This window comes from Cyprinus carpio, chromosome B12 (assembly GCF_018340385.1).
Source record: "Cyprinus carpio isolate SPL01 chromosome B12, ASM1834038v1, whole genome shotgun sequence".
Taxonomy (NCBI): Eukaryota; Metazoa; Chordata; class Actinopteri; order Cypriniformes; family Cyprinidae; genus Cyprinus; species Cyprinus carpio.
Genome location: NC_056608.1, coordinates 16094836 through 16121730, shown reverse-complemented (window position 1 = coordinate 16121730; position 26895 = coordinate 16094836). Strand labels below are relative to the sequence as shown.

General features: G+C 36.5%; 1 protein-coding gene across 2 annotated transcripts in view; it reads right to left on the bottom strand.

The window, feature by feature from the left end:
• Window positions 1–26895, bottom strand: part of rnf40 (ring finger protein 40) — a 32457-nt gene that overhangs the window by 5010 nt on the left and 552 nt on the right. For both annotated transcript variants that reach the window (XM_042735639.1, XM_042735640.1), the window contains exons 2-20: window positions 26005–26148; window positions 25206–25373; window positions 24644–24971; window positions 16577–16774; window positions 16322–16443; window positions 15632–15778; window positions 15189–15263; window positions 14968–15087; window positions 14622–14801; window positions 14388–14522; window positions 13983–14105; window positions 13509–13771; window positions 6953–7070; window positions 6693–6842; window positions 6384–6596; window positions 4424–4549; window positions 4153–4293; window positions 3960–4061; window positions 49–2989 (exon numbers count right to left, since the gene is read on the bottom strand). In XM_042735639.1, the coding sequence (XP_042591573.1) occupies window positions 2813–2989; window positions 3960–4061; window positions 4153–4293; window positions 4424–4549; window positions 6384–6596; window positions 6693–6842; window positions 6953–7070; window positions 13509–13771; window positions 13983–14105; window positions 14388–14522; window positions 14622–14801; window positions 14968–15087; window positions 15189–15263; window positions 15632–15778; window positions 16322–16443; window positions 16577–16774; window positions 24644–24971; window positions 25206–25373; window positions 26005–26148 (3030 nt within the window). In that variant the 3' untranslated portion in view covers window positions 49–2812. The remainder of the gene's footprint in view (window positions 1–48; window positions 2990–3959; window positions 4062–4152; window positions 4294–4423; window positions 4550–6383; window positions 6597–6692; window positions 6843–6952; window positions 7071–13508; window positions 13772–13982; window positions 14106–14387; window positions 14523–14621; window positions 14802–14967; window positions 15088–15188; window positions 15264–15631; window positions 15779–16321; window positions 16444–16576; window positions 16775–24643; window positions 24972–25205; window positions 25374–26004; window positions 26149–26895) is intronic.

Here is a 26895-nt window from a genome sequence, read left to right as displayed (position 1 = left end):
TATGTTATAACATGAGGATATTAAGCAAGTAAATGTGAATATTCTTACTTTTATCCGCGTTTATTCCATGAATAAGAGTGGTGATCAATAGAGTAATCCAATAGAGGAAACGCAACATAGCACCGGAATCCATTGAGCTTTATATATACTGAAATCCCACAGCGATTTCAAAAGATTAAAAGCCACAAATGGGTTTCAAGCATAGCAAAAGCAGCGCATGTGAATGACCCACCCCAAACTTTCAGTCTTGTTTTAATAGCGCCCACACCCACGCGTTGGATTCAGCTCCTCTATGAGTCATTTCCTATGTAGCCTACTGTACTGAGATTCTGTGGCCGTGTCTCAAAAGCTTGTGTGCTGTCTATGTAGACAGCGTTTAGGGCATCCGCGAGACTTACAATTAGAGTTGAGAACCAACATTTTTCCACCAAGAATTTCTCAACTAACAAAAATATGTTCTAGAACGTTTAATAACATTCCCATTAAATCATGAAAACGTTATTTCTGGATGTTATCTGAACGTTCAAAACGTCCAGTTCTTAAAGTTCAAAAAACTTTTTTTTTTGGTTAGCTATATAAACATTAATTGTTTTGCAAACATTATGCGAATGTTCTCTAAACCACGTCCAACTAAAATGTTTTAGAAAAAACGTTCCATAAACTATGTATAAATATTTTTTTTTGCGTTTTGAGAACGTCATTAAAGATGTTTAATGTTAATTGAAAAATGTTTGTTAATAACCTTGCTGAACTATGACACCGAACCGATTCGTTTTAGTGACTCATAAACAGTAACTGACCAGGGCTGCGTTTCCAAAAAGCATCATAATCATAAACTGATCGTAGAACCATTGTCATCAATGAAGCTACGATCAATTTAGGCTTACGATGCTTTTGAGAAACACAAATGAATCGGTTCTCTTCGTGAATCAAAACAGTTATGAATCATTCGGTGTTGGTACTGAATTAATCTGAATGAATAGCCTACGTGTAACATTCGGCAACTGCTGATGGTATATCTACTAGGAATTTCAAAATAGTTCTTCCTCAAAAAGTACTAAAAGAACTGTCTAACCGTTCGAACTCGTAAAGAGGAAGCTCAATCGTTAATTCTTTTTGATGTCTAAGCAGGCAACTCGCTAGGATTTGAAACACGGCCCTAGAATCTCAGTATTCACAGCATGATAAAGCACGAGTGGGAAGCCGTCAATGATCAATGATGGTAGAGACGCACAAACACAGCCTGTTCGCTGACAACGCTTTCGTTTTTGCTTTAAATGGCTACATTTACGTGAAAAAGAAACCGGTTCTGTAATAATAGGAAATAGTAAAATGATGGTCTTGTTGACGTAAATATTTATTGCCAGATCTATAAGAAAACTACTTAAATAAAAAAAGGTTTAAACGAACAAACTACAATTTGCGAAAACAAGTACTTTTTTTCTTTCTTTTTTTTTTTTTTTTTTTGTAAGAGCACGAACTAGAGACCCCAGACTCCATGCACAAAGTATGTTTGAGCAAAATAGTCACATTAAAGTCACCCCACCCAACTACGTAATTCACTGTCTCTGGTCCAAGGGAGCAAACAACAGTTCAGTGTTTGGCAGACACACAGCGCAGACTGAGAGGAAAAGCAGTACGACAGTTATTAATACGATCAAGAACAGCAAAACCATGGGTGCGGAGAATAACATAAGGTCAGTTGCGCAATATAACAAAAACATTTACATATACATTCCGGGCAAAAATTTGCAAGTACAAAAAAAAAAAAAATGCTTGGTAGGTTTTATATTCTCCCCAGGACTGCTTTCCCTGTGATCCTCTTCTAATAGCATGCAACTATGCATATCCATCTAAACCGTCTGAAGTTACTAAAGACACATGCATTGTGCAAATAGGATTGTATTGGCAGACAGCATATGGACTGCAATGTTGCATTTGGAAAGTCCAGTTTCGAGTCATCCTTTTCCACCAAGTACAACAATAACATCACCATTAAAATAAAAACCCAGATAATGTCTCTAAATGTTTTGTCTAAGTTGACATCAAAGCAGAGAGCTGAGTTCACCAATATCTTTATCCAGTTTTTTATTTTTTTTAAGGAAATTGTGCAATAGGTACTGACATACATTGGTGATATATCACAGTATGGTTGGGTATATGGTACCTACTGAGAAACTTTGTTCATGTTTTGTCTTTTTAAGATCACTGCACCACCATCTACACTTCTAAATCTGCAGCTCTCCTTTTTCCACCCAGTATCCATCACATCTGTTCATTACTTACTTCAAGGGATTCAATAACAGAGTGTCACCATAGAAACTAAGCACATTACTAGATAGTTACTGTATGACTCAAACGGATAAGGCCATAATTGTCAAAACAAAACAGTTTCTGCGAACTTCAGACGTCACTCGTATTCTGAGGAGTTATGACAATTATGATATATTGATATTTGAGCTGATACAGTCTTTCCTCTGTTTCATGGCCATTCAACAAAATGCAGGTAAAAAAAAAAAAAAATCATTGCAGTACTTTAAAGAACACAAAAAAGTAAGAGAGACAAAACTCAATAGATTCCTCTGCAATGAAGAAGCACTGCTTGTGTGCTGTAGACCATGACTACTTCACAATTGTTTCCATTTTGTCACTGTCTGTTTGGTCACTAGCACCACCTATCACAGATGGGAGTGAAAGTGGCCCTTTAGAGCATTTTAAAATACCATATTATGGTAATCCAGTGCTTCAACACCGCTTTCATCCCTTCGTTTCTCATCTACTGTATTCAGTTCATCAAAAAGTCCACACTAAATTAGGTGATGTAGATGCGGTGGAAGTCATTTGCTCCGAATGCAGCATTGCATTTGGGGCACTTCCTCTGGCGAGTGTCGTAGCGAGTCTTCAAGCATTCATAGCAGAAGACGTGGAAACACTTGGTGAGGACAGTCTCCTTATCTCGGGTATTACAACAGGGACAACGTAATTTAGCCTAGAAAGGAGACAACAGTCAGGTCAGCCACAAATAATACAGTATTAAGCTTAAATGTCAGATACATTAATTGTGCTTTTCTACAAAGATTTTTTTTTAAAAGGATGAGTAGGACCAAATAGTACAGGAAAAGCAGCCAACTAGCGGCCCGCACACATGGGGAAAAAAACCATCCCAGTTGGAGTCCTCAAGATGTTGGCTGGAAGAATAGCCACAGTGTGTAATCTACAGAAAGTGTGGCTACTTTGAAGAAGATAAAATTATATGACAGTTTAACCTATTTTGGCCACAGCATGTTTCTCATTCTTCCATTTGTATTTTCATAACTTTAATGATTTTGTTATTATTGTAAAGTTTTAAAAAAATATTTTTTTTATCTAATTGTTTTAAATAATATATTTACTTAAATGTCTAAGTTTGGGGTTTGGGGGTTTGTTTTTCTAAAAATGTGACCCTGGATAACAAAACCAGCCATAAGGGTCAATTTTTTGAAATTGAGATTTATACATCATCTGAAAGCTGAAGAAAAAGGATTTCCATTGATGTATGGTTTGTTAGGACAATATTTGGCCGAGTTACAACCATGTGAAAATCTGGAATCTGAGGGTGCAAAAAAATCTAAATATTGAGAAAATCGCCTTTAAAGTTGTCCAAATGAAGTCCTTAGCAATGCATATTATTTATCAAAAATTACTTTTTGATATATATACGGTAAGAAATTTACAAAATATCTTCATGGAACATGAGCTTTACTTAATATCCTAATGATTTTTGCCATAAAAGAAAAATCTATAATTTTGACCCATACAATGTTTTGTTGGCTATTACTATTGTGACACCTTTTTTTTCCCAAGACTCTCTCTCACTGTTGATCCATGTAATGCATTTCCTGAATAAAAGTACTTATGTCTTTAAAAAAGTTTCCCCAATATAAAAATGACTAGGTAATGTGTCAGAAATTTTGACTGACCTTGTACTGATTAATTTCCTCTTGCAGAATCTCATCAGCATCTGTGTACACCTCAACTTTCTTCTGTTTCTCCAGCTTACGCCGCAGTCTGGACAAGTCCTCCTGAAAAGAACAGCACAGTAGAAGAGTTTCACACTCATTGTTCCCACTCATTTGTATCTCAAACTCTTCTACAACACACATGCCCATGTACCTGTGCTTTCTTGAGGTTGACACTCTCCCTCTCGCGGGCAGTGCGGTTGTCTAGTACTGAGGCTTGGATTTCCCTCAACTTGGTCTGAGTGTGTTCCAGCTGCACTTTAAGGTCCTCGGCCAACTGGGCCGCCTCCACTGCCTGAGCCATCATGCAAAAAGACGAGCATCAAACACACATCTGGAAATGTATGCTAATGTTGGCTAAGCTGAGTCATAGTTGTCATGGACATGAGAACAGAGGTGGGCGTCTGTGATCTTTCTGTTTTTACCTTGCGCTTGTTGAGCTCCAGGGCTTGAGTGCGCAGTGCCAGCTCTTTCTCCAGAGCGGCCAGTGTGCTCTGCAGGACACCCTCCTTCTCTTCTAGTTTCTGCACTACCAGCAGCTGAGCGTCCACCTGAGAGGGACAGTTAAGAAGCACATGATTCAATGACATCAGTATTTTTTTTATTTTTTTCTATAAAAAACAGTTGTAAAACATTATTATGTGCAGATCTTATGCCTCAAAATTGAGAGGTCCATAATTTTAACAGGGATGGGGCTGACTAGTTATCTATCAACCAACTAGTCAATTATATTATCTAGTTTTTGTCTAATTTTAACTTTATTTTAGTGATGACACTTTAAATGTGATTAATTAGGAGACTTTTAGCTGATTTCTGTTGGCTTCCATTTTTAAGGATATTTTTGAAGATTAGGTTAGTGAATTATTTTACAAATATTTGAGTAATGTTATGTTATAAATAGTGGGAGAAAAATTTGAGACCCCTATGATCTTGTCACATCCTGTCTACTGAGATACTGTCATCTAACTTTTGAAGGCAGCTTAGATGTATTCTTTGCTGCCTATGATATCTCACTATTGTGTATATTCAATTCCATGACAGCTGAGGTTTAAAACTTTTGATTTCATATCCAGCAAGAAATGACTATTATAGAAGTTATGACCAAAGCACTCTCTAGGGCTGTCAAAAAAAACTGAATTTAAAATAAAAATCTACATTCAATGGCAAAAAAGTTGCATTGGTATTTTAGATGTGTGTTAAAGTTGCTGTATGTAAGATTGTCACCAAGTGGTTGAACTAGGTATTGCAGTCCAAATTCAAAATATTGGAGAGGGTTTTTTTTCACTCGGAGCTGCAAACATATTATGGTATTTTAGTAGAGTCAAAAACTTACATACAGCACCTTTAAGAAGGCAGCCTTATCAGTGGCACTGACGACGTAAGTGTCGTTGCATTATAATGTATTTGTTATCCTGTCCAGCTGAAGCCACTAGATGCGGCGCTACTGCATTGTTCATTAAAAATATTGCGGAAAAAGAAAACATCAATGCAGAGAAGACCTTGTTTACATCAAAACTAAAACAAAGCCGTTTACACAGAACGCAAATTTTGCACATTTTTTAGAAGGAACATCTATCACCGTTGTACTCGCATCTTGCACAAAAGAGCCTCATGTTTAGAAAGCTATGTAAAATTAATGCAAATTCAACTTTGAAAAACATATCTCGAGACTTTATGGTGGGTTTATTCCCACCATCCCACTGCAGCTCATGTTTTTAAATGAAAAAATGTCTCTGTGTGATTGGCTTTCGGCTCTTTGTATTAAACTATGCATACATACATGATGCTGTTTTGTTTATAGTTGTTTACGCAACTTTATTAATTATAATTGGTTTCTAAACAATATTTTAAACATTTTGCACTTTTTTCACAGATAGTCATGTTATTTTATTGCTTTGAATAAACGTGCATTAGTAATATTTTGCTTGATGCTCCCTCTTGTGGCCTCAGGAGAGAAGCCAAAAGCTTTTTTTCAACCTAACTGAAATTATGCATTTTTAAATTTGAATATGATTCGAATATTCATAATATTTAAGTACAAAATTAAAATTTAGTTTTACAGCCAGTTTGAAAGCCCTAGCACTCTCTATTTTGTTGCAGAGCATTAAAATACGGATCATAAATACCGTTATGCTGCCATAGAAACCTGTCCAAAATCAGTTTTGTGAGGTACCTTTGTGTGCAAACGCTGCCCGCAAAGTCACTGTCTGATTGGATGGTGAAGCAACAAGTCAGCCTAACCTTTCAAGTGTAGCCATAGTCAACTAGAACCCACTGACTAGTAGATTATGAAAATATTTGTTTTGCACATTTATAAATTCGCATGTGGGTGCACGGTGACTGCATGAAAAATGTGTCTTGGGATGAGGGTTTGTGTGTGTGCACCTGGGTTTTGAAAGTAAGCACTTGGTCTGCCAATTCCTCTTTCTCCTCCCGCAGAAGCTTGTAAATCTGGTTGGATTTGATTCTCTCACTCATTAGTTTGAAGTTGGCATCATCTTTCTCTCTGAGCTGCTGCATGAGTCTGCTGTTCTGCTCCTGCATGTCTTCAAAAGCCTGTCCCGTCACATCCATCTCACTCAGCAGAGCCTCTTCCTCCTGAAAGGTCCATCAGTTTTTAATTATTAGTTAATCTGCTACAGAGGCTATTGTTCTAGACTGATTCTGACAATAATTCTGTTCATCTAGACACACCTGTTTAGTAGCAGCCAGTTTTTTCTGCAAGTGTTCGATGGTCTCCTCAGCTACACGGATCTTGCGGAGAGCGTCTTCATCTGCCAGCTTTTTGCTTTCCTTTCTTTCCCTCTCCTCCAGTTCCCGTACTCGCTGCCTCAACTCTTCCACCTGCCAGACAATGTTGACATTAGCATTTAAAGAATGACCACCCCAAGTGAATTGCATGTTAATGGTTTTGCCACAGAGAAATACAGCAAATCTTTGTGGGGTTCACATACTTCTGCTTTGGACTTCTTTTCTGCGGCCATAAGTTGCACTTTATCTCGCTGCTCCTTTGGGGCTGATTTGTACATGTCTAGCAGTAGTTTCATTTCCTTCTGAGACTCCTGTGCTTTTCTGTGGCATGACACAAATGATGTGTGGGAGAGGTGACTCAGATGTGAAGTTCATTAAATGCAAAACAATATGGGGTGATATAGTTATATATATATATATATTGTGTTTTGTGGGGTGGGGGGGAAATATGATATGACTAGTTTCTCCATACAGGAGGCGTCTTGAAGCGGTCATTACCAACAAAGGCTTTTGTATGAGGTATTAAATAAATTTCAGTAAGCGTGTTCAATACTAGAATGTATATATGGATTACTTGGGTTGTTACCAACATCTGGTAAAAATTTCATGTCAACAGCACCTTTAGAAACATATTTACTGAGAAAAGTAGTGGTGTGTTCAATACTTATTTTTACCCACTGTGTGTGTGTATATATACATACATATATACATCTATATATATATATATATATATATATATATATATATATGTATACATATACATATATATATATATATGTATATGTATATATACATATATATATGTATATGTGTATATATATATGTATATGTGTATATATATATATATATATATATATATATATATCAAAACGTGATAAACACCTTTTTACAATATATATATATATGAAGAGTTTGGTTCCAAAACGTGATAAACACCTTTTTACATTTTTTTTAATTGAGTTCCTGCCAAAATCAGTACTTTATCTGGTCGGTATTGAAAAGTAAATTTTTAATTTTACGCAAATTGTGATATCCGCCGTGTTATTCTGTCATGTTTTCTCCCTATCTTTCCAAACGCCAGTCTCCCTTCTCTACAGAATGCGGTACATCCACTCGACCAATCACAGAGCACTGTTCCACGCAGTGCTTTGAATACACCTGGCATCCTAGTTTTCCTCATCTACTTTGAACTTTGTGATCAACAAACAAACAAATTTTTTTTTATAATTTTGATGGCATTGATGAACCTGTGGTGGTTTCTGTGGTAGAAACATAAGCCATCGAAATCTGTCATGGATTTATTGCATTTTGAGAAAAATAATAATCAGTTTTTATTATAAATCTTTGAAAATCAAAATCAGGATTAGAATTATTAATGTTATTATAACCTAAAGATGCTATGTGAAAGTTTGAAACAGAAAATAGTGGTTTTCATCTTGCCACTTTCTTGGTAAAGAAAACAAATTTTTACTCAAATTAATCAAAATGGATTTATAGCATTTTGGAACCAAACTCTTCATATATATACACACACATATATGTGACCCTGGAGCACAAAACCAGTAATAAGGGTCAATTTTTCGATACTGAAATGTATACATCATCTGAAAGCTGAACACATAAGCTGTCCATTGATGTATGTTTTGTTAGGATAGGACAATATTTGGCCAAATATCTGGAATCTGAGGGTGCAAAAAAATTAAAATATTGAGAAAATCACCTTTAAAGTTGTCCAAATTAAAGTTCTTAGCAATGCATATTACTAATCAAAAATTAAGTTTTGATATATTTACAGTAGGAAATTTACAAAATATCTTCATGGAACATGATCTTTACTTAAAGGGGACCTATTATGCAGAATTCACTTTCACATGTTGTTTGGACATAAATGTGTGTTGGTAGTGTGTGTACACAACCACCCTATAATGATAAAAATCCACCCACTCCTTTTTTTTTTTTATCCCCATAAATAATAAGCAGCGTCTCCCAACGACCTGCTGACATCACACTAGCCACAGGCCCTGCCCACGAAAGTTGACAGACACTGCCATTTTAACATAGAACCGCCCTGAGCGAGTTCACAGCTAGTTGTCAGCGGTATTGCTGGAGCTTGAGCTCTTGAAGCTCCACCCAGAGTCACATACACATACACACACACATATATATATATATATATATACATATATATATATATATATATATATATTATATTGGGGGGACATATTGGGGTGTAACGGTACATGTATTCGTACCAAAAAATTTCGGTACGGGTCTTTGGTTCAGTATGCATGTATACCGAACAAATCATTATATTTTTTCAGGAAATACAGACAATACATGCCACTTTGGTGCTTTTTGATGTTGCAAGACAGATTGCCATACAGAAGCCTTAGTTCTAACTGCAGCGCTGAGCGCGATTGTCCCTTCATCTTTACTATTAGTTTAAAAGTGAAATAAACATGAATGAACATCTCATGTAATTGCTCAATCAGTGTTTCAACTGTGGAAAGACATCATTAAAACAGCTTGTAAACAAAATGTCATGTAGCATTTCATTTACCTCAGGCAAGTCATCAGTGTCAACAGCTTGTTATTTGCTAGAGAAATTAAGTCTAGAGAAGAGCTTTTTGAGAAATATTAGACTTCAATAATATACTTCATTATATTTTACCTTAACTGTTTGTGATTAATGTGTTTAAATAAATCTTTATGAAACAACTTACGAAAACCATTGTGCAATTGTTTATATTTCAGTAAGTAGTTGTTGATTAGTAAGTGATTATATTTTCAACTAGGGTTGGGCGATGTCTTCAAATTTGGCATTGGACGATGTCTACAGTGAAACATTGCGATGGATTAGTTTTTTTCAAACTCTCCCACTCTTCGCTGCAAACCCCCAGATATCAACTAAAAACCAGCGGGCCCCACAACCACCAAAAGGCCCAAACCCTCCATCTGCTCTAGGTGAACAAAAAAACAACTGACAGCAGCTCTCAGTGATATGTGTCGGGTCCCCGCTACGATAGCAGCAACATTTGCAAATGTTTACAGAACAAGCGGGAACCCAGTGTGCCTGTAGCTTTCTTTACTTCCGTTTTATCATGTGATAGAAAGTCTATTGCTTTCCGTACGGGTGACCCATCTAATCTGCGGCCTATTATGCATCAAACTAAGATTGCTGTAGACAAAAAGTAATGACATCAAGTTAGCATTTTTAAACATTCGCTCACTAAAAAATAAATCATTTCTGATCACTGACTTTATAACCACAAAAACACCTGGATTTTATGTTTCTAAACTAAACATGGCTAGAAGACAGGTGCAGCACAACAGTCCTCAATGAAATAGCCCCTCCTAACTTTACATTTATAAAGTGTCTGCGGAGCTGTTAGGGGAGGTGGAGGTGTAGCTGTTCTATTTAAAGATGTCTATCAAAGCAAGCAAGTGTCATTTGGTCAGAACTTGTCTTTTGATTATCTAGGGATTGTGCTAAAAGGTGCTCCACACATTCTGTTTATCATTATTTACAGGCCTCCAAAATACTCTCTAGCCTTTGTTGAAGAGTTCACTGAACTGTTATCAATGATTTCCTCAGAGTTTGACTGTTTTGATATTGCAGGGAATTTTAATATTAACATAGATAATGCAGAAATCAGAACTACAAAAGAAATGATAACTGTTTTAAACATTTTTGACCTGATTGAGCATGTGCATGGACCCACACACAATCGAGGATACAATCTAGATTTACTCATCAGTAGAGGTCTAAACATTTAATATATTGTTAGTAAGGATGTAGCACTATCTGATCACTTCTGTATTTTCTTTGAGATACTGATCTCTGCTACCACCGAACAAAGATCTGTCTCTGCCAGAAAGAGATGCAGTAATGAGAACACTAGTGTGCTATTTATTAACGCTATATCTTTAACACCAAGCATTTCTGCAGACTCTGTTGATCTTCTCCTTGATTACTTTAACTCAAAAGTTAAGAATGTTTTTGATGACATTGCACCTGTGAAAGTCAATAAACAGACAAAAATCACCTTGGAGAAAATTAACAGCAGTACAGAGTATGAAAAGACAATGCAGAAAAGCTGAGCGGATGTGGTGGAAGTTGAAACTTGAAATTCACTATAGCATCTATATAAAGACAGCCTTGATAAAGACAGGCCTTATTCTCAAACCTTATAAACTGTAACTTAAACAACACTCCCACTCTTTTTGCTACTGTTAAGAGACTAACAAAGCCCCCAAGTCAGATTCCCAGTGAAATGATCTCTGACAGCAAATGCAATGAGTTTGCTTCTTTATTTTCTGAGATCAAAAATATCAGAAAGGCAATTAGCACATCCTCAAGTTATGCAGAGGTCAAACAGATTCGACCGCAATTTCAAAAATAAGTTACTATGTCTGTTTTTGAAGCAACTGATAGCAAAATTTTGGAAGAAATAGTACAGCACCTTAAATCATCAACCTGCTCAAATTTCTTAAAGCTAAGAACCCCTCAAAAGGTCAGGAGTTGCCAGAAGGGGCTTGGGATAGCGCTGAGGAGACAGAGATGTGTGCGAAACTTAAAATACATGAAAAATTTTACAAAAATAATTTAAAAAAATCATATAGCTAAATTGTTACATTTCCTCAATTATTCAAGCAGAAAATGAGCAAAGAATATTTACTTTACCAAAGAACATCATAAATGACTTCAGTCTAGCATGATTTTTATATGCTCTTTAAAAACACTACCGTTATAATCAGTGAAGCTACCTACACTGTATCATGAATAAATCTCTTACCCCTTAATTACACTGCACACTTCTGCGGCGCATTACTGCTCCAATACGGCCACCGGAGCTGATCCTGGCTACTCAAGTTTCTGAAGCTGCTCTCCATGCTGCATCACTAAAGATAGGCGCCTATATTTTTGACGGATAATAATAATAATAATCATCGTCTTGCTGTCATCAAAAAATTAGCAACAGGCGATATCTCTGACTATTATCGATACACGATACTACCGTCTACTGGCACAACCCTAAATTGAAGGTTGTGATGATGATTCGTTTCCTTACCATAATGTATTCTCTTAAAAATTATTTTTTGTTAAATGTGTGTTGAATGTAAACTCCTATTTGGAATTTAACCATTCAGTGTGAAATTAAGTGTCTTGAATCAACTGACACTGAAGATTTAGTCCTACACTTCGCTTAAATTACCAAATATTTTTACACTTAATTCTTAGCATCGTTCTTGAGAGTAATTCTCAGAAGCTTGATAGATACGGGGCCTGGATAATTTTCAATCTGGTTTCCGACCGCATCACAGCACAGAGACAGAGCTCATTAGGTTATTAAATGATATTCACCTAAATTCTGATTCTGGCAAAATATCAGTGCTGGTACTACTAGATCTCAGTGCTGCGTTTGACACTGTCGATCATAACATTCTTCTAGAGACTGGAAAACTGGGACAGGCTTTCTGGGATGGTTCTAAATTGGTTCAGGTCATACTTAGAAGGGAGAGGTTATTATGTGAGTATAGGAGAGCATAAGTCTAAGTGGACGTCCATGACATGCAGAGTCCCACAAGGCTCTGTTCTTGCACCGCTCTTGTTTAGCGTGTATATGCTCCCACTAAGTCAAATAATGAAAAACAACCAAATTGCCTATCACAGCTATGCTGATGATACCTAGATTTACCTAGCCTTATCGCCAAATGACTACAGCCCCACTGACTCCCTCTGCCAATGCATTGATGAAATTAACAGTTGAATGTGCTAGAACTTTCTTCAGTTAAACAGTCAGGGAGAAAACCGATGTCCTTGCATTTGGAAACAAAGATGAAGTCCTCAAGGTGAATGCATACCTTGACTCTAGGAGTTAAACAACTAAAAATCAAGTCAAGATTCTTGGTGTGATTTTGGAGACTGACCTTACTTTCAGTAGTCATGTCAAAGCAGTAACTAAATCAGAATATTATCATCTCAAAAACACTGAGAATTAGATGTTTAGTTTCTAGTCAAGACTTGGAGAAACTTGTTCATGCTTTTATCACCAGCAGGGTGGATTATCGCAGTTGGAACCAGCTTCCAGAAGAGATCAGATGTGCTAGAACAATAGCCACATTTAAATCTAGACTCAAAACGTATCTGTTTAGCTGTGCATTTATTGAATGAGCACTGTGCTATGTCTGAACTGATTGCACTGTTATTTTATGTATAATCTTTTTTCTATTTTTAACTGTTTTAAATTAATTTTTAAATCATTTTAAAAGTTTTTAAATTCCTCGTTTTAATGTTGTGTTCTTTTTATTGATTACTTTGCTTTTTTTTATGTACAGCACTTTGAATTACCATTGTGTATGAAATGTGCTATAAAAATAAACTTGCCTACTTGCTGTACCAAAACTATATAGAGATACATACCGAACAGTCCTGTTTGTGTACAGTTACACCCCTAATGCATATATATATATATATATATATATATATATATATATATATATTATATATATATGTGTTATCATATATAATAACTTATATTTATAATAAAATATATTTACTTTAATAAAAATGTCACTTGCTTTGATAGTTTATGTAATGCAGTGAATTAAGCAGGACTTCACAGTATCCAAAAATTTTTGGGGCCAAGGCAGATTAACTATGATTCTACATTTAGATTCAGCATGATTGAGAAAAGAGCAGACATTATTATAGGAAGTCAAGTAGCACTGACAATCATGTTGTAGGCTGAGACATACTTAAGCTCTCCTCTAAGCATCTTCAGTGTGTCAGAATCCTTCCTCTTCAGCTCCTCACTGCGCTGTCTCTCCCGCTCTCTTTCTCGCTCCCTCTCTCTCTCTGCCTCCCTCTCTCTCTCCCGTGCCCGTTGCCTTTCCAGCTCTCTCCTCCTTTCTTCCTCCTCCTCCTGCTCCTCATCTTCCTCTTTCTTAACCTCCAGTCCTCCGTCACCCACGCTTTCTTCCAACATCAGTGCACCTGCCTCTCCACTCTGGCACTTCAACTGGAAAAAACAAAAGGAGTGACATTTCAAAGTGAAAAATATTTAGATAAAATTTAACCATTTTCAAGAAAGAAACAGCCCACATATGCAATATCAGACGTGTAGTTAATTGTAGATTAGCAACTAAAATGTAAAAAAAAAGTTCCCATCTAAAAATTCCGTTATCATGGGAAATAAAAAAACTGTCAACGGAGACCAGCATGAGCAATACCTTGTTTATTTCCATCTGTCTCTCACGTAGTTTCCTTTTATATCTCTGCACATCACCTTTTAGCTGATGATTATGGTTTTGAAGACTGCTGATTAAGTGTCTCATTTCTCTGTTTATTGGCCCGAATGAATAAGAGGGGTAATATTGAAAGAGAGAGATTCAAATGGCACAATGACAGACATCTCGGTTTATGATGCTTAGTTACAAGTAAACCCCAGCCAAAACAATGAACAATGAGAGAAGGGATAACAGGATACACCACCCCTGTAGATTTCCTTGCTGTGACCATGGTTACTTTAAAACAAATTGGCTTTGGGAAATCCACCACTAAGGAATCCCACCTAAACCTAAAGTCATGACAACCAAAAGGGATAAAATAAAATCTCTTGTATGAGTGACGTTACCTGCTTGTTCATTGGCTGCAAGATTCTGTTCGAACTCAATCCGTAGCATTTCGTACTCCTTGCGCACCTGGGCCAGTGTGTCCTCTAGCTGAATGACCTCAGTGCGTAACTTTTTCTGAAGAGACAACTCATCACTCTACAAACAGAGAGAATGACATTCAAACTATCAGAAAAAAACAAAAACAAACTCAGATATAACTATCAGCAATCATTTCTGTCCCGTCAGCTCTCTTACCTCCATGTGCTCTATCTGCCGCAGGTGAGCGTTTTTGGCTGTAAGCAGCAGAGCTCTTGCCTCATCCAGCTGTGTTTTCACACTTAGAGACTCATTGTACAGTAGAGAGAACTGTGATTGGAGGCACTTGTACTCTGGTGTCTCCTTCAACACTTCCTCTGGTATATTCCTCAGATCCATCTACAAAGGGATACAGAGATCAGTAATATGTCCTGAAAAATAAAAGCTTCCTGCTTCAACAGGAAATACACTGAGACATGAAAGAAAGCTGTTGTCCTCAAATAATGCATTGGGGTCATTTCTGGGAATTTTGAGCTGGTGTTGTATTCCCAGTAAACTCTACTACCTTTAGTTTCTCGCTCTCCCGAACAGCTTCCTGTAGCTCTTGCTGCAGTTTCTCAAGCTCCGCCATACGGCTGTTGGCAAGTTCCTGGTTCTGCTCCAGTTCAGCATTCAGAGACTCAAACTAAGAGTAGAGAAATACTTATTAGACAAATATTTTAATGATACTTTTGTAAAACTACAAAAAGAAATGATGGTTTTAGGTAACAATTTATGAACTACTACCTTCTGTATACTTAGTGTGATTTGACCACCGGGTAGTCCACCTGAACTGCCAGTGGCATGGTAACCAGAATTAAGCTGATTTGAAAAAAATAAAAAAAATATTAAAACATTATACATTCAAGAAATTAACAAAAAAAACATAATATTGTTAGTAATTCCCCCTGTTAGTAATACCCCCTAATTCAATCCACAAACAGATTAACATCACTGCATCATAATATTGTCAAATTACTGTAAGTTTTACTGGTACACTGTGTCAACTGTAAATGATGCAGCAAGATTTGTAGTATAATATCCTGCAGTACAATTTCCTTTCTCAAAGGAAGTACTGATAGATATGCAAATAACACATAACACATGACGACTATGATGGTAATGAATTTTAAAAGAAATACACTGCATGTAATACATTGTATTATTTCTGAGATTAAGGAAAAGCTGACCTGCTCCAGAGCTTCTGCTAGGTGTTTATTCAGCTTCTGCTCTCTCTTTCGAAGTTTTTCAATGTCCCACTGCAGATCCTCCACAGCTGTTTCCATCTCAGAGACTTTAGTCTCAGAACTTGTAACTTTGTCAATCAGTTCATTATACTGTAGAAGCAAAGACTGGTCTTAAAGACAGCTCAGGGTACAAGATACACATCTTTAAAAATGTGATTTGTGATTTGAGTTTCAGACTAATGCTTAGAAAAAAAAAGTTCTTGTATACACTCCCATTCAAAAGTTTGGGGCTGGTAAGATTTTTTTGTAATGATTTTAAAAGTCCCTTATGCTCACAAAGCCATTACTCCGATCTTTAGTGTCACATGATCCTTCAGAAATCATTCAAATATGCTGACATTCAGCTTAAACATTTCTTACTATGATTCTATGTTGAAAATAGTGCAGTGTAATATTTTATGGAAACCTAGATACATTTTTTACGAGTTTTTGATGAATAAAAAAAAAAAAACAGCATTTATTTGAAACAAAATGCTACTGTAACAAAGTCTGTACTTTTAATTATTTTAATGTGTCCTTGCAGAATAAACATTTCAATTTCTTTTCAACACATACTGATCCCAAACTTTTGAAAGGTAGTGCAACAATACATATAAATAAAATACAGTCAAACAAAACTAGGTAAAGAGATACCTCCAATGACATTTTGTGGTGTTTCCCTTGAAGGGAGTAAGCAAGATCTTGAAGTCGATTATGTTCCTCTAGAAGTGTGCGGTTTGTAGCTATTATCTCTCGCTGACTGTCATCCTCACAAACTGATAAGAACAATGTGCACAAGTTTAGCATTTGTTCACAAAGTGATTAAACTGAAACTTCTAGGGATGTTTTTTTTTTCTGTAATAAACAGTTTGTACTTTGAGAATCACACCAAATGAATTGTTATTTTACCAGCTGACTGCACTCGGGTACACAGCTCATCAATGGTGGTATGCAGACGGTCAAATATGCAGACCATACAGGCCACGGCGCCCTTGCTGAACTGCATCCTGTCCTGTAAATGCAGGGTGAGCTCCTCCTCACTGCTGTTATCCAGAGTAGCCAGGAAAGTCTTTGCACTTTCACTGAGAGATGGTGGAGGTCGAGGGGCTTTAAAAAAAAAAAAAAGATAAAAAACAATATGAATATGCATGATAAAAGCTGAAATGGACAAAAAAATCTATTATTTTCTTCAAATCTAAAATAATTTGCATATGCACTGTTTCTTGAGTATCAGATTTGATGCATAAGGCTTTTAAAGAATTCATACTCAAGGAGGAAAAAAAGATGCCCAAACTAAGCAAAAAAAATTCTGATAGATTATAAAAAAGTTGCTTCAGTCCAACAAGTGTTCATCCTGAAATATTACTAACAAATATAAAAGTTATTTTATCATTTAGTTAATAAAAATGAGTACAAATTTCACAGCAGAAAGACATGACCTGAAAGAGGACATTGTTAGAATTGTACAAAAGGCTTTTTTGCTAATAAATAAATAAACTAGACAGAGTGAGTGTGTTCTGTTTGACATTTCATGGAAATTCAGTAAATACCGTGGGGGTAGCTAAGCTACTGGGTCAGATGATATCACTTCTACAACTATGGAGTGGTCAGAAGTAAAAGTAACTGAAATAATTAACTTTGACATAACATCTGTAAGAGCATTTTTAAGATCAATAAGCACAAGCAGTAAAACTTGGTTAAAGGGTTACTCCACCGCAAAATGAAAATTTTGTCATTAATCACTTACCCCCATGTCGTTCCAAACCCGTAAAAGCTTTGTTTGTCTTTGGAACACAATTTAAGATATTTTTGATGAAAACAGGGGGGCTTGAGACTGTCCCATAGACTGCCAAGTTAATAACAGTGTCAATACTCCATCTGCCATCAGTGATTCAACCGCAACGTTGTGAAGCGATGAGAATACTTTTTGTACACAAAAAAAAAAAAAAAAAAAAAACGACGTTATTCAACAATTCCTCTCCTCTGTGTCTCTCTAAATCAGTGTAGCGCCATTTTGACAAATCTGACTAGTACACAGGCGGCTTACTCTCTTCTGTGTCAGCCGCGCCACAAGGATACATTTTTTATGTGTATTTATGCTTTAGTTTGAAAGCAAACAGTGCATTGGTGCCGCATGGCTGATACAGAAGAGCTTAAGCCATCTGCGTACTGCTCAGAATTGCCAAAATGGTGCTATGATGATTTGGAGAGAGACAGAGGAGAGGAATTATTGAATGAAGTTGTTATTTTTGTTTTCTTTGTGTACAAAAAGTATTCTCATCGATTCATAACGTTACGGTTGAATCGCTGATGCCAGATGGACTATTCTGACGATTCTATTCTATTCTATCTTAAATTGTGTTCTGAAGACGAACAAACTTTTACAGGTTTGAAACGACATGGGGGTAAGTGAATAATGACAAAATTTTCATTTTGGGATGGAGTATCACTTTAATAGCTGCTAAATATAAGCATTGTAGAAAGATGTTCTCATTTTAACCTAATGACAATAGAAAATCTGAAGGGGATTAAAAATGTTCTTAAAAGTTTTGAAAGATATTTGTCAGAAGGCTAAAGTAAGTGCTGTGAAGATAAAAAGAATGTGTGCAAAGAAAAATAAAGTATGTTTGTTAATCAATTGAAGGGATGAAGTAGAAGAATAGTTGGGTATTTTTCACTTTGGGGAAGAGTTTGAACAAAGCTTGAGGATGTTTGTTTTTGTGTTAAGGGCACATCACTAACAGTAGGAGAAATAACTCTGAATTTTTAAGGGTTTAGATGCAATGCTGACACTAACCTCACGGTTAAATTATGATAACTGCTCAAGATGGAGCATGAGCAGAGAGAGAGCTAGCCTAAAAGCCAGTGTGAATCTTGATTTACAATCTAAAACCTCCAAGAAAACCTGGAGTAACTATATTTATATATTATATAAATATTTATGCCCTATATTTGTAATAATACCTGTAAATTATACCTTGGGGAGTTGAAATCTTGCACCCTTTGTTTTTATCATCTTGAAAAACGACAGCAGAGTTGAAAATGATCATCTTGTCTCAGACTCTGAGAAAAAATGATTTCCTCAGGTTATTTTTACAAAGTTCAATGACATGTGAAGTTAGTTATTTTTGAGAGATTAAAGATTAAAGTCTCAAACCCAAAGAAATATTCTTGCTAAAAGTAACCTAAAATGCCTCATTCAAACATGCACCAAAAAATCTATGTCACTGTGTGGGAAGATTTACATAATTTATGCAAAGAAAGAAGGCACAATTTTTTCTCTTGCTGTAGTATTGTTGCTGCCGCTGCCACCATGGAAGCTGATATTCCAAATATGGTAGAGGGTGTAATATTTCCGCCACACACATGAGGTATTCGGCCAATCACAACACACTGGACAGCTGGCTAATCAGAGCATACTACGCTTTTCAGAACGATGAGCTTTGAAAAAATCAATGTGTTTCAGAAAGGTGGGGCAGAGAGGACTACAGATTAAAAGTCTTGTTCTCAGTTAATTTGGTTGATCTAAAATGTGAGTTGGCAAATGGCAAAGAGCTAACATCTACACGGACTTTCGTTATGCCTTTGGTGTTGTGCAGGACTTTGGAGCAGGTTGGCAGCAGAGTGGTTTCCTCCCTAGAAGGTGAGACAGATGAACGCTGCTCAGTGATGTCATTTGTGCACTGAAAGACCTCACTTACAGTTTACAATCTGTGGATTTGATTGATTCTAAATTATCAGATGGATAATAGACTTGCTTCCTTTTCTGGTCACACAGATACACAGTGTGTGTCTGTCACTAACACCGTGTCTACACTGGACGCGAGCAGCGCGGCGTGACAAAATACTATAAAACTCATTATAATCAGTGATGCTGTCTACACTGGATGTGGCGCGGCAAATCCCAGACAGAAAACTGCTGCTGCATTCTATTTATGACGTATTGACACAAATTTCAAATGATTTTCAACGGTCGCTTTGTCACGTCCAGTGTAGACAGACTTTAGCTGTTGAGGCATGGCGCGACAACTGTCACGTCCGGTGTAGACACGGTGTAAGGCGATTTAGAAGTGTTCATTTTTAAACAATATGGGGCAATGGATTTTAAGAAATGTGGAAGAAGTTTACGGATATGTGGTGTCAAAACAATTCGGCAACCCTATTCTATTCAGTCACTTCTAGTCACTTGGGGGCAAACCTCATGATGAAGATATGGCGGGTGGGGGCTACAATGATTAGCTTTCAGCCAAATGGTCTCTATGGGCTTTGTTTATCGATCAATGTTCTAATGGAGTCAAAATAATTCCAACAAAGTGTAAACAATCTTGTTTTTCAAAAAGAGCAGACTCTGTTTTTCGTTCTCTTGTTTTTGTATTTTCACAGATCAATATCTGTTGGCAACCTTCAAGAAACTCACTGAGAGGTTCAAGCCTTATCATAGAGGGGACAGTGTGTGTCGACAACACGGCTAACAGAATAACGTGAACTTCAGACAGTGATGCAACTTCGCAATCTTCAAACTCAAGTTAGTTCAATTTTGTTCTTTAGTTTTTAACATATAGGGGTATTTTTAAGTCAAATATTTGTCATACACAGTTAATCAGGCCAATTATGGTTTGTTTTTTTTAATTATGCTGGAAGATGTGATCAAACATAACATGTGATGTGGATTCAATGACATATCTATGTCTAGAATGACAGTGATATAATTTTGGTCTAAACCTTTTTTTCCTCAGTACACGGAATTCACAATGGAATTTGTATGCACATTTATTACAACTATCTGATTTGATTTGATCTGGTGCACTCCAATTGGCAATTCTAGTTACAAATTGATAAACCTGCCAGACAACATGAGTAAACACTAGGGCACAGAAATCCTAATGCTGAGATGCTAAAGATTACAAATGGCCAAAGATAAAAGCACATGCAATAGGAAGTGTTTTCACAATGAGTTTTTGGAAAATCCAATTGTACCAAAGCCCAGGTTTAAACATGAAACATATAAAGTGATTGGAACTGAATGTTGTTCATACCTTTTAGATAATACTGGAAATGCAGTCTCTAATTTAGCTAAAGTTCTGCATGAACAAGTATCTAAACTTGATTGAGGATTATGTTTGGATCAATATTGGATCAATATTAGGGCTACTTTGGAATCATTTAAGTGTTTTAGTTAAAGTTTCAGGAGTATTTACCATCTTACTCTTGTACACTGACATAAGAGTGTTGATTTGCTTTGTCAGATTACTGTTACCTGTTGTACAACAACAATCAGAGGCACACATTTACCCTTACTGATGCTGGTACACGGTATGACAGAAGTGCTGTTTTTCTGAACATGTAGAAGAGTACAACCTGATCACCTGAACTTTACAAAGTATGTTTTTGATAATGATTATGGAAGTTTGCTTGCATTTAAACAGACTATCTAATCAAATGGTTTCATATGATTAAGAGGGGGAATGAAGGATCTGAGGATCCTCAAATGCAAACTGTTTGTGTTTTGCTTCAAGAGAGCAATCATACGTTTGTGTTGAGATTTACTTTCTTTTATATTCATTTGAACATTCATTTATTTATAATCATTTATCATTTAACCATTTTATTATTCAATTTAATCATATAATCATTTATAATAATTATTATAGTCCTTTATATACCCATTTCATTGACTCATTAATTGATTAGTCATTTATATTATATTATATTATATTATATTATATTATATTATATTATATTATATTATATTATATTATATTATATTATATTATAGGTTTTTATAATGTTTTTCCATTATGTCTTGTTCTATTTTCCATCATAGTCTTATAACTGTGTGGTTCCAAGGGCTGTCTGTCTTCATGAATAAACGATAAGAGGGAATGTTTATAGAAACTCAAGGTTTATGGGATGTTGTTGTGAATCAGTCTGGTATAATATTACTTGTGGAATTTTTGTTCGTCAGACGAAGTCTTTGAAACATACAAAACTAAGATTATTTAATAAACTGTTCCTTTTTATTATCACTTTGTCTCCTGCTTCTGCTCTTCACTGTTAATAGAGTTTTGGGTATTTTGGGTAATACAAAAGACTTGCTGTTAACGGGTTTTGGGTATTAGTCTACTTTGCTGATTAGTTGGTTTCTTACGAGACAAAACTGATATTTTCTGACAGGATCTGGGATCCTGGGCTGGATCTTAATTATCTGTCGTGGAGGCATGATCTAACATCTAATGTCTAACATCTAATCTAATGTCCACGATTACATTTTTGTGCCACAATCCAATAAATTTAATATGGTATCTGCCGATAACGAGTCCCAACCCTATACTAATATATTCCAAGATTTGGTGCACAATTAAAGTACATTAAAATTATTAAAATCAATCCATGTATAAAAAGTTGTGCAAAGAGCAATAATGAATGCATGTATATACAGTATTCAGACCCACTTCACTTTTTTCAATTTTGTTATGTTGCAACCTGATACTACAATTTTTTTAATTCATTTTTTCCCCTCAACAATCTATCATCTACAATCTATCAACAATCATTATGAGTACCTCATAATGACAAAGTGAAAACAGAATTTTAGAAATGTCTGTAAATTTATTAAAAAGAAAAAACTGAAATATCACATTTACATAAGTATTCAGACCCTTTGCAACAACACTTGAAATTTAGCTCAGGTGCCTCCCATTTTTCTTGATCATTGATGAGATGTTTCTACACATTGACTGGAGTCCACCTGTGGTAAATTAAATTCATTCTTGGTCATGATTTGGAAAGGAACACACTTCTCTATAAAAGGCCTCACAGCTGACAATGCATATCAGGGTGAAAGCCAAGCCATGAGGTCAAAAGAACTGTCTGCAGAGCTCAGAGACAGGATTGTATCAAGGCACAGATCTGGGGAATCTTCCCCAGAAATTTCGCTTTGGTCAGCTGTTTCAAACTGCCGAAACAAACTCAAAACGAACTTCATTTCGGCCTGATTTGTTCGAAATGACGTCATATCAGTAAACATGCACATTATAATCAGCCCAGAAGTTTTGTCTGAATTTCACGAGTTTCTACTTTTACATGCAAATTACTTGTTACGGCATCAATTCTAGTAGGGTAAAATGTAATTATGCTTTCAAAACAGTCTATTATCTTCAGCATTAGCTGAAGCTGTGTGTAAAGAAGGCGCTCCAGCAGAGTGCTGCTCCGTCTCACGCAGCCTCAAAGGGTACGGCGTTCCACAACGCTTAGCTGCCCGCAGATGCTCCTGCCTATAAATCGGCCTAATTTGCAGCACAATCGGCTGATGCCACTTAATTAAAAAATGGCAAAAATGGCCTCGATTAATCGGCCGTCCTCTACTGTGAGTGTCATAGAGTGGCCCAGCCAGAGCCCTGAATTTGACACAATCGAACATATCTGAAGAGACCTAAAAATGGCTGGCCATCGACAGTACCAATCCAGCCTGACAGAGCTTGAAAGGATTTGCGAAGAATGGCAGAAAATCTCTCAATCTAGAGCCCCTTTCACAGTGCACGTCGGACCCGGCAAATTGCCGGAACATTGCCGGGTCGACTTCTGTGTGAAAGCAAACACGTCCCGGGATTGGGTTTAGTCCCGGAACGAGCGCTGTGTGAACAAAAGCCAGAACTAATGCCGTGTCGTGGTGATGACGCACGTTATCGCGCGACTCTTTTAGCGTGTTTTGAAGGCAGATCAACGTTCGCGACGAAAAAATATGTGCAAACTGTAACGAAGCAGAGATCAGTTAGTTCTTTACTTTCCGCGCTGAAGCTGAGATTGTTCACCAGCTTCAGTGAAAGTTAACGTGCCTAGCGTTTTCGACTCGTACATCACACGTCACACCCTGATATCACGTGTCTTTACGGGACCTTTACGGGTTTGTGTGTGAACGCACGCACATATTCCGGGTAATCACTGGCAGTGTGAAAGTGCAAAATCTAACGACCCGGGTACAAATGCCGGGACACATTACCCGTGTATTTGCCGGAATCGCAGTCTGTAAGGGGCTTATGTTTGCAATGCTTGTTGTGTCATACCCAAAGACTCAAGGCTGTAATTGCTGCCAAAGGTGCTTTAACTAAGTAAAGGGTCTGAATACTTATGTACATGTGATGTTTCAGCTTTTTCTTTTTAATAAATTTACAGACATTTCTAAAATTCTGTTTTCACTTTGTCATTATGAGGTACGGAGTGTAGATTAATGATAAAAAAAAATTAATTGAAACAATTGTAGTATCAGGCTGCAACATAACAAAACTGTAAAAAGTGAAGGAGGTCTGAATACTTTCTGAATGCACTGTAAGATATAATATAACAATGTAATATATAAATATAAGATACAATCACTCTCTGTGCACTATATAACACTATAAAGACTTTGGTAGATGTAAACATGTTACAATGTTAACCATTGTTAAAAGACTGTCGTCAGAATAATGAATACGGAACTTCCTGTAATAAGCAGAATAATTACAACATATGGTTAGAAAGCATGAAGCGTTGTCAAATCAGTCAAATCCCTGTTATGACAACAATGTCTCAGATAATCTGACGGCAGATAAAACTAAATGATAAATGAATAAGAGATTGTTACAAATATGTGCATCAAACACATTAAGGATCTCTAATACCATAACAGACCTCACTGGTTCGCCCACGTGATGTCACATACACACATCGACTTCTTCATTTTTAGAGGATTTCAAAATGTGCATGTCAAATATGAAACAGTAGGCTTTACAGGACTAATACCATAACTACATAAACTTTGATTATCAACATGACCAAAACTGATAAACCTTTTGTACTTGATCTACAACATGCTTCTGTTGTATAATTTATGGGGGTTTTTTTAGCATGCAAAAGGCCTTTGGCACAATTCTAAAAATGCATTAGTTTACATATTTGTAGGTATACAGTGTATTGGAGTCTAACTCCTTGCATGTTTACCGGGAATTCCGTCCTGCACTGGTTCATCAGCTGACTTCTCCACAGAGTCAGGAACCTGCTGTTGTTGCTCTTGCTCCTGCGTCTGTTCCTTTTCTTGCACTAGTTGTTGCTGTTCTTCATCCAATGCCTCAGCTGAAGGTGGAGCTTGTGGGAGGCCAACCTCACCTTCAATTGGAGCTGGCAAAGGAGCAGAAGGTTCAGGAGCAGATGATGGGGCTGCAGCAGGAACTGGGACGTCTGGAACAGGAGGGGTGGCAGGGGTCTGGACAGGTTCCGGGGTGTCCTTAGGCTCCACACGTTGCAGCAGTTCATGGATATTTTCCTCAAGCTGTGAGAACAGAGTTCAAATGAGCCCGTTTTTCTACTCATTTTTGTACACTAAAGCAATACTATTAAAAAGAATAAATTACAAATTTTACTGGAAAAGCTTAATGCTGAGGTCTGTGATAGAGGACCCTCTTGTAGATGAGATTTAATTCTCAAGAGTTTTATTTTCCTGGTTAAATAAAGGTAAATAAGAGGAGAATGAGTACTGCATTGAAAGAAAAGAAGAGTGTCGAACCTGAGTCCAGCAGCGGTTGACGATAAGCAGGGTGGTGTCATCAGTTGCCTGCCTCTTCTCCAGCTTCTCAATCTTCTCTCTCAACTCATCCTCCAAAGCCTGCCTCTGTTCAAGCCGTTCGCAGAGCTTCTTGTTCTTAAATTGAATGACCTTCATGTCCATTTCCTCCTGCAAAGGCCAATTTGGGGCAAAATTACAGAAGCTTCAATGAGTCTATATTGTCTAAAAAGGTTTTCAATGTTATGGTTGAAACATACACTACTGTTCCAAAGTTTAGGGACTGTAAGTTTTGTTTTAAAAGAAATTAATGATTTTATTCAGCACGGATGCATGCAAATGTATCATCAGTTTCCATAAAAATATTACGCAGCTCAATGGTTTTTAACATTGATGATAATAAGAAATCTTTCTTCAGCACCAAATCAGCATATTAGAATGATTTCTGAAGAATCATGTGACAGTGAAGACTGGAGTAATGGCTGCTGAAATTTCAGCTTTGCCATCAAAGGAATAACTTCCTTTTTAAAATATATTTAAATGGATTTCTTTTAAATAACAATAATAATAATGTTTCACAATTTACTGTACTTTTGATCAAGTAAATGCAGACTTGGTGAGCTTAAGAGAGTCAACAACACAAAAATCTATATGACATTTTTAAAGGTAGTGTATGAGGTTTAACTTGAGTGAGTTTTTATGTTTATGTTAAAAATCCCAATTCCAATCACACAAAATATTCCATGTCATCTGCACCTGCCAGCTACAATGCATTTTGTTGTGATAGCAGCATGAAACCAACCGTAGAAGAAACTCCTCCAATACGAATGGGCTCGATGAGAGTGGTGGTCGTTTTCTCCTCTTTCTTCAGCTTTTTTTCAGGAGGGCCAGGGGGACTATCCCCTCCTGTGGGGCGCTTCCCACCCCCTGCGCCAGACATGCTTCCCTACAAAATTCACACAGTGTTACAAATCATTTTGAAAAGATTATTATAATATCATTTAGAACTACATCACGGGAAAATTAAATGGTGCTCATCAGTTTCAGAGGTAGTCTTTTTTTAAACCGTCTAGTACAACCTGCCATCATTTAATCACCCTCATGTTGTTCCAAACCTGCATGCCTGACTTTTGTGGAAGATGAAGGGAGGTGTTAGGCAGAATAACAGCCTCGGTCATCATTCAACTTAACAGTGCAGAAAAAAGATGCAACTGAAAGTGAATGAAGGCTGACGCTATCATTTCTAACCATTTTGCACAACACCACCTTTTGTGTTCTACAGAAAAGCAAGTCATGTAGATTTGGAATAACATTGGGCTGAGTAAACGATTGACATTTTTTTTTTACTATCATTAAAAAAATGTGTATATATATATATATATATATATATATATATATATATATATATATATTACACTGAAGAACTAAATTGCAGCTATCAGTCCTGATAATTTCAAACAAAGAGTTTGTACAGAGATTTTGCATAGATAATATTTACATTACTGGCATAAAATAGGTTTTACATAGTCAAGATATTAATATGTTCCCCCTTAACAAAATTAAATGTTGAACGATATCAAAAGCAACTGTCGCTTTATTCACGAATAAGACTTTCTGTTATATTGATGCTCGCTAACGATGGCGATCTAATTTTTATTTATTTGAATTTCTTTTATAATGAAACAACCAATAA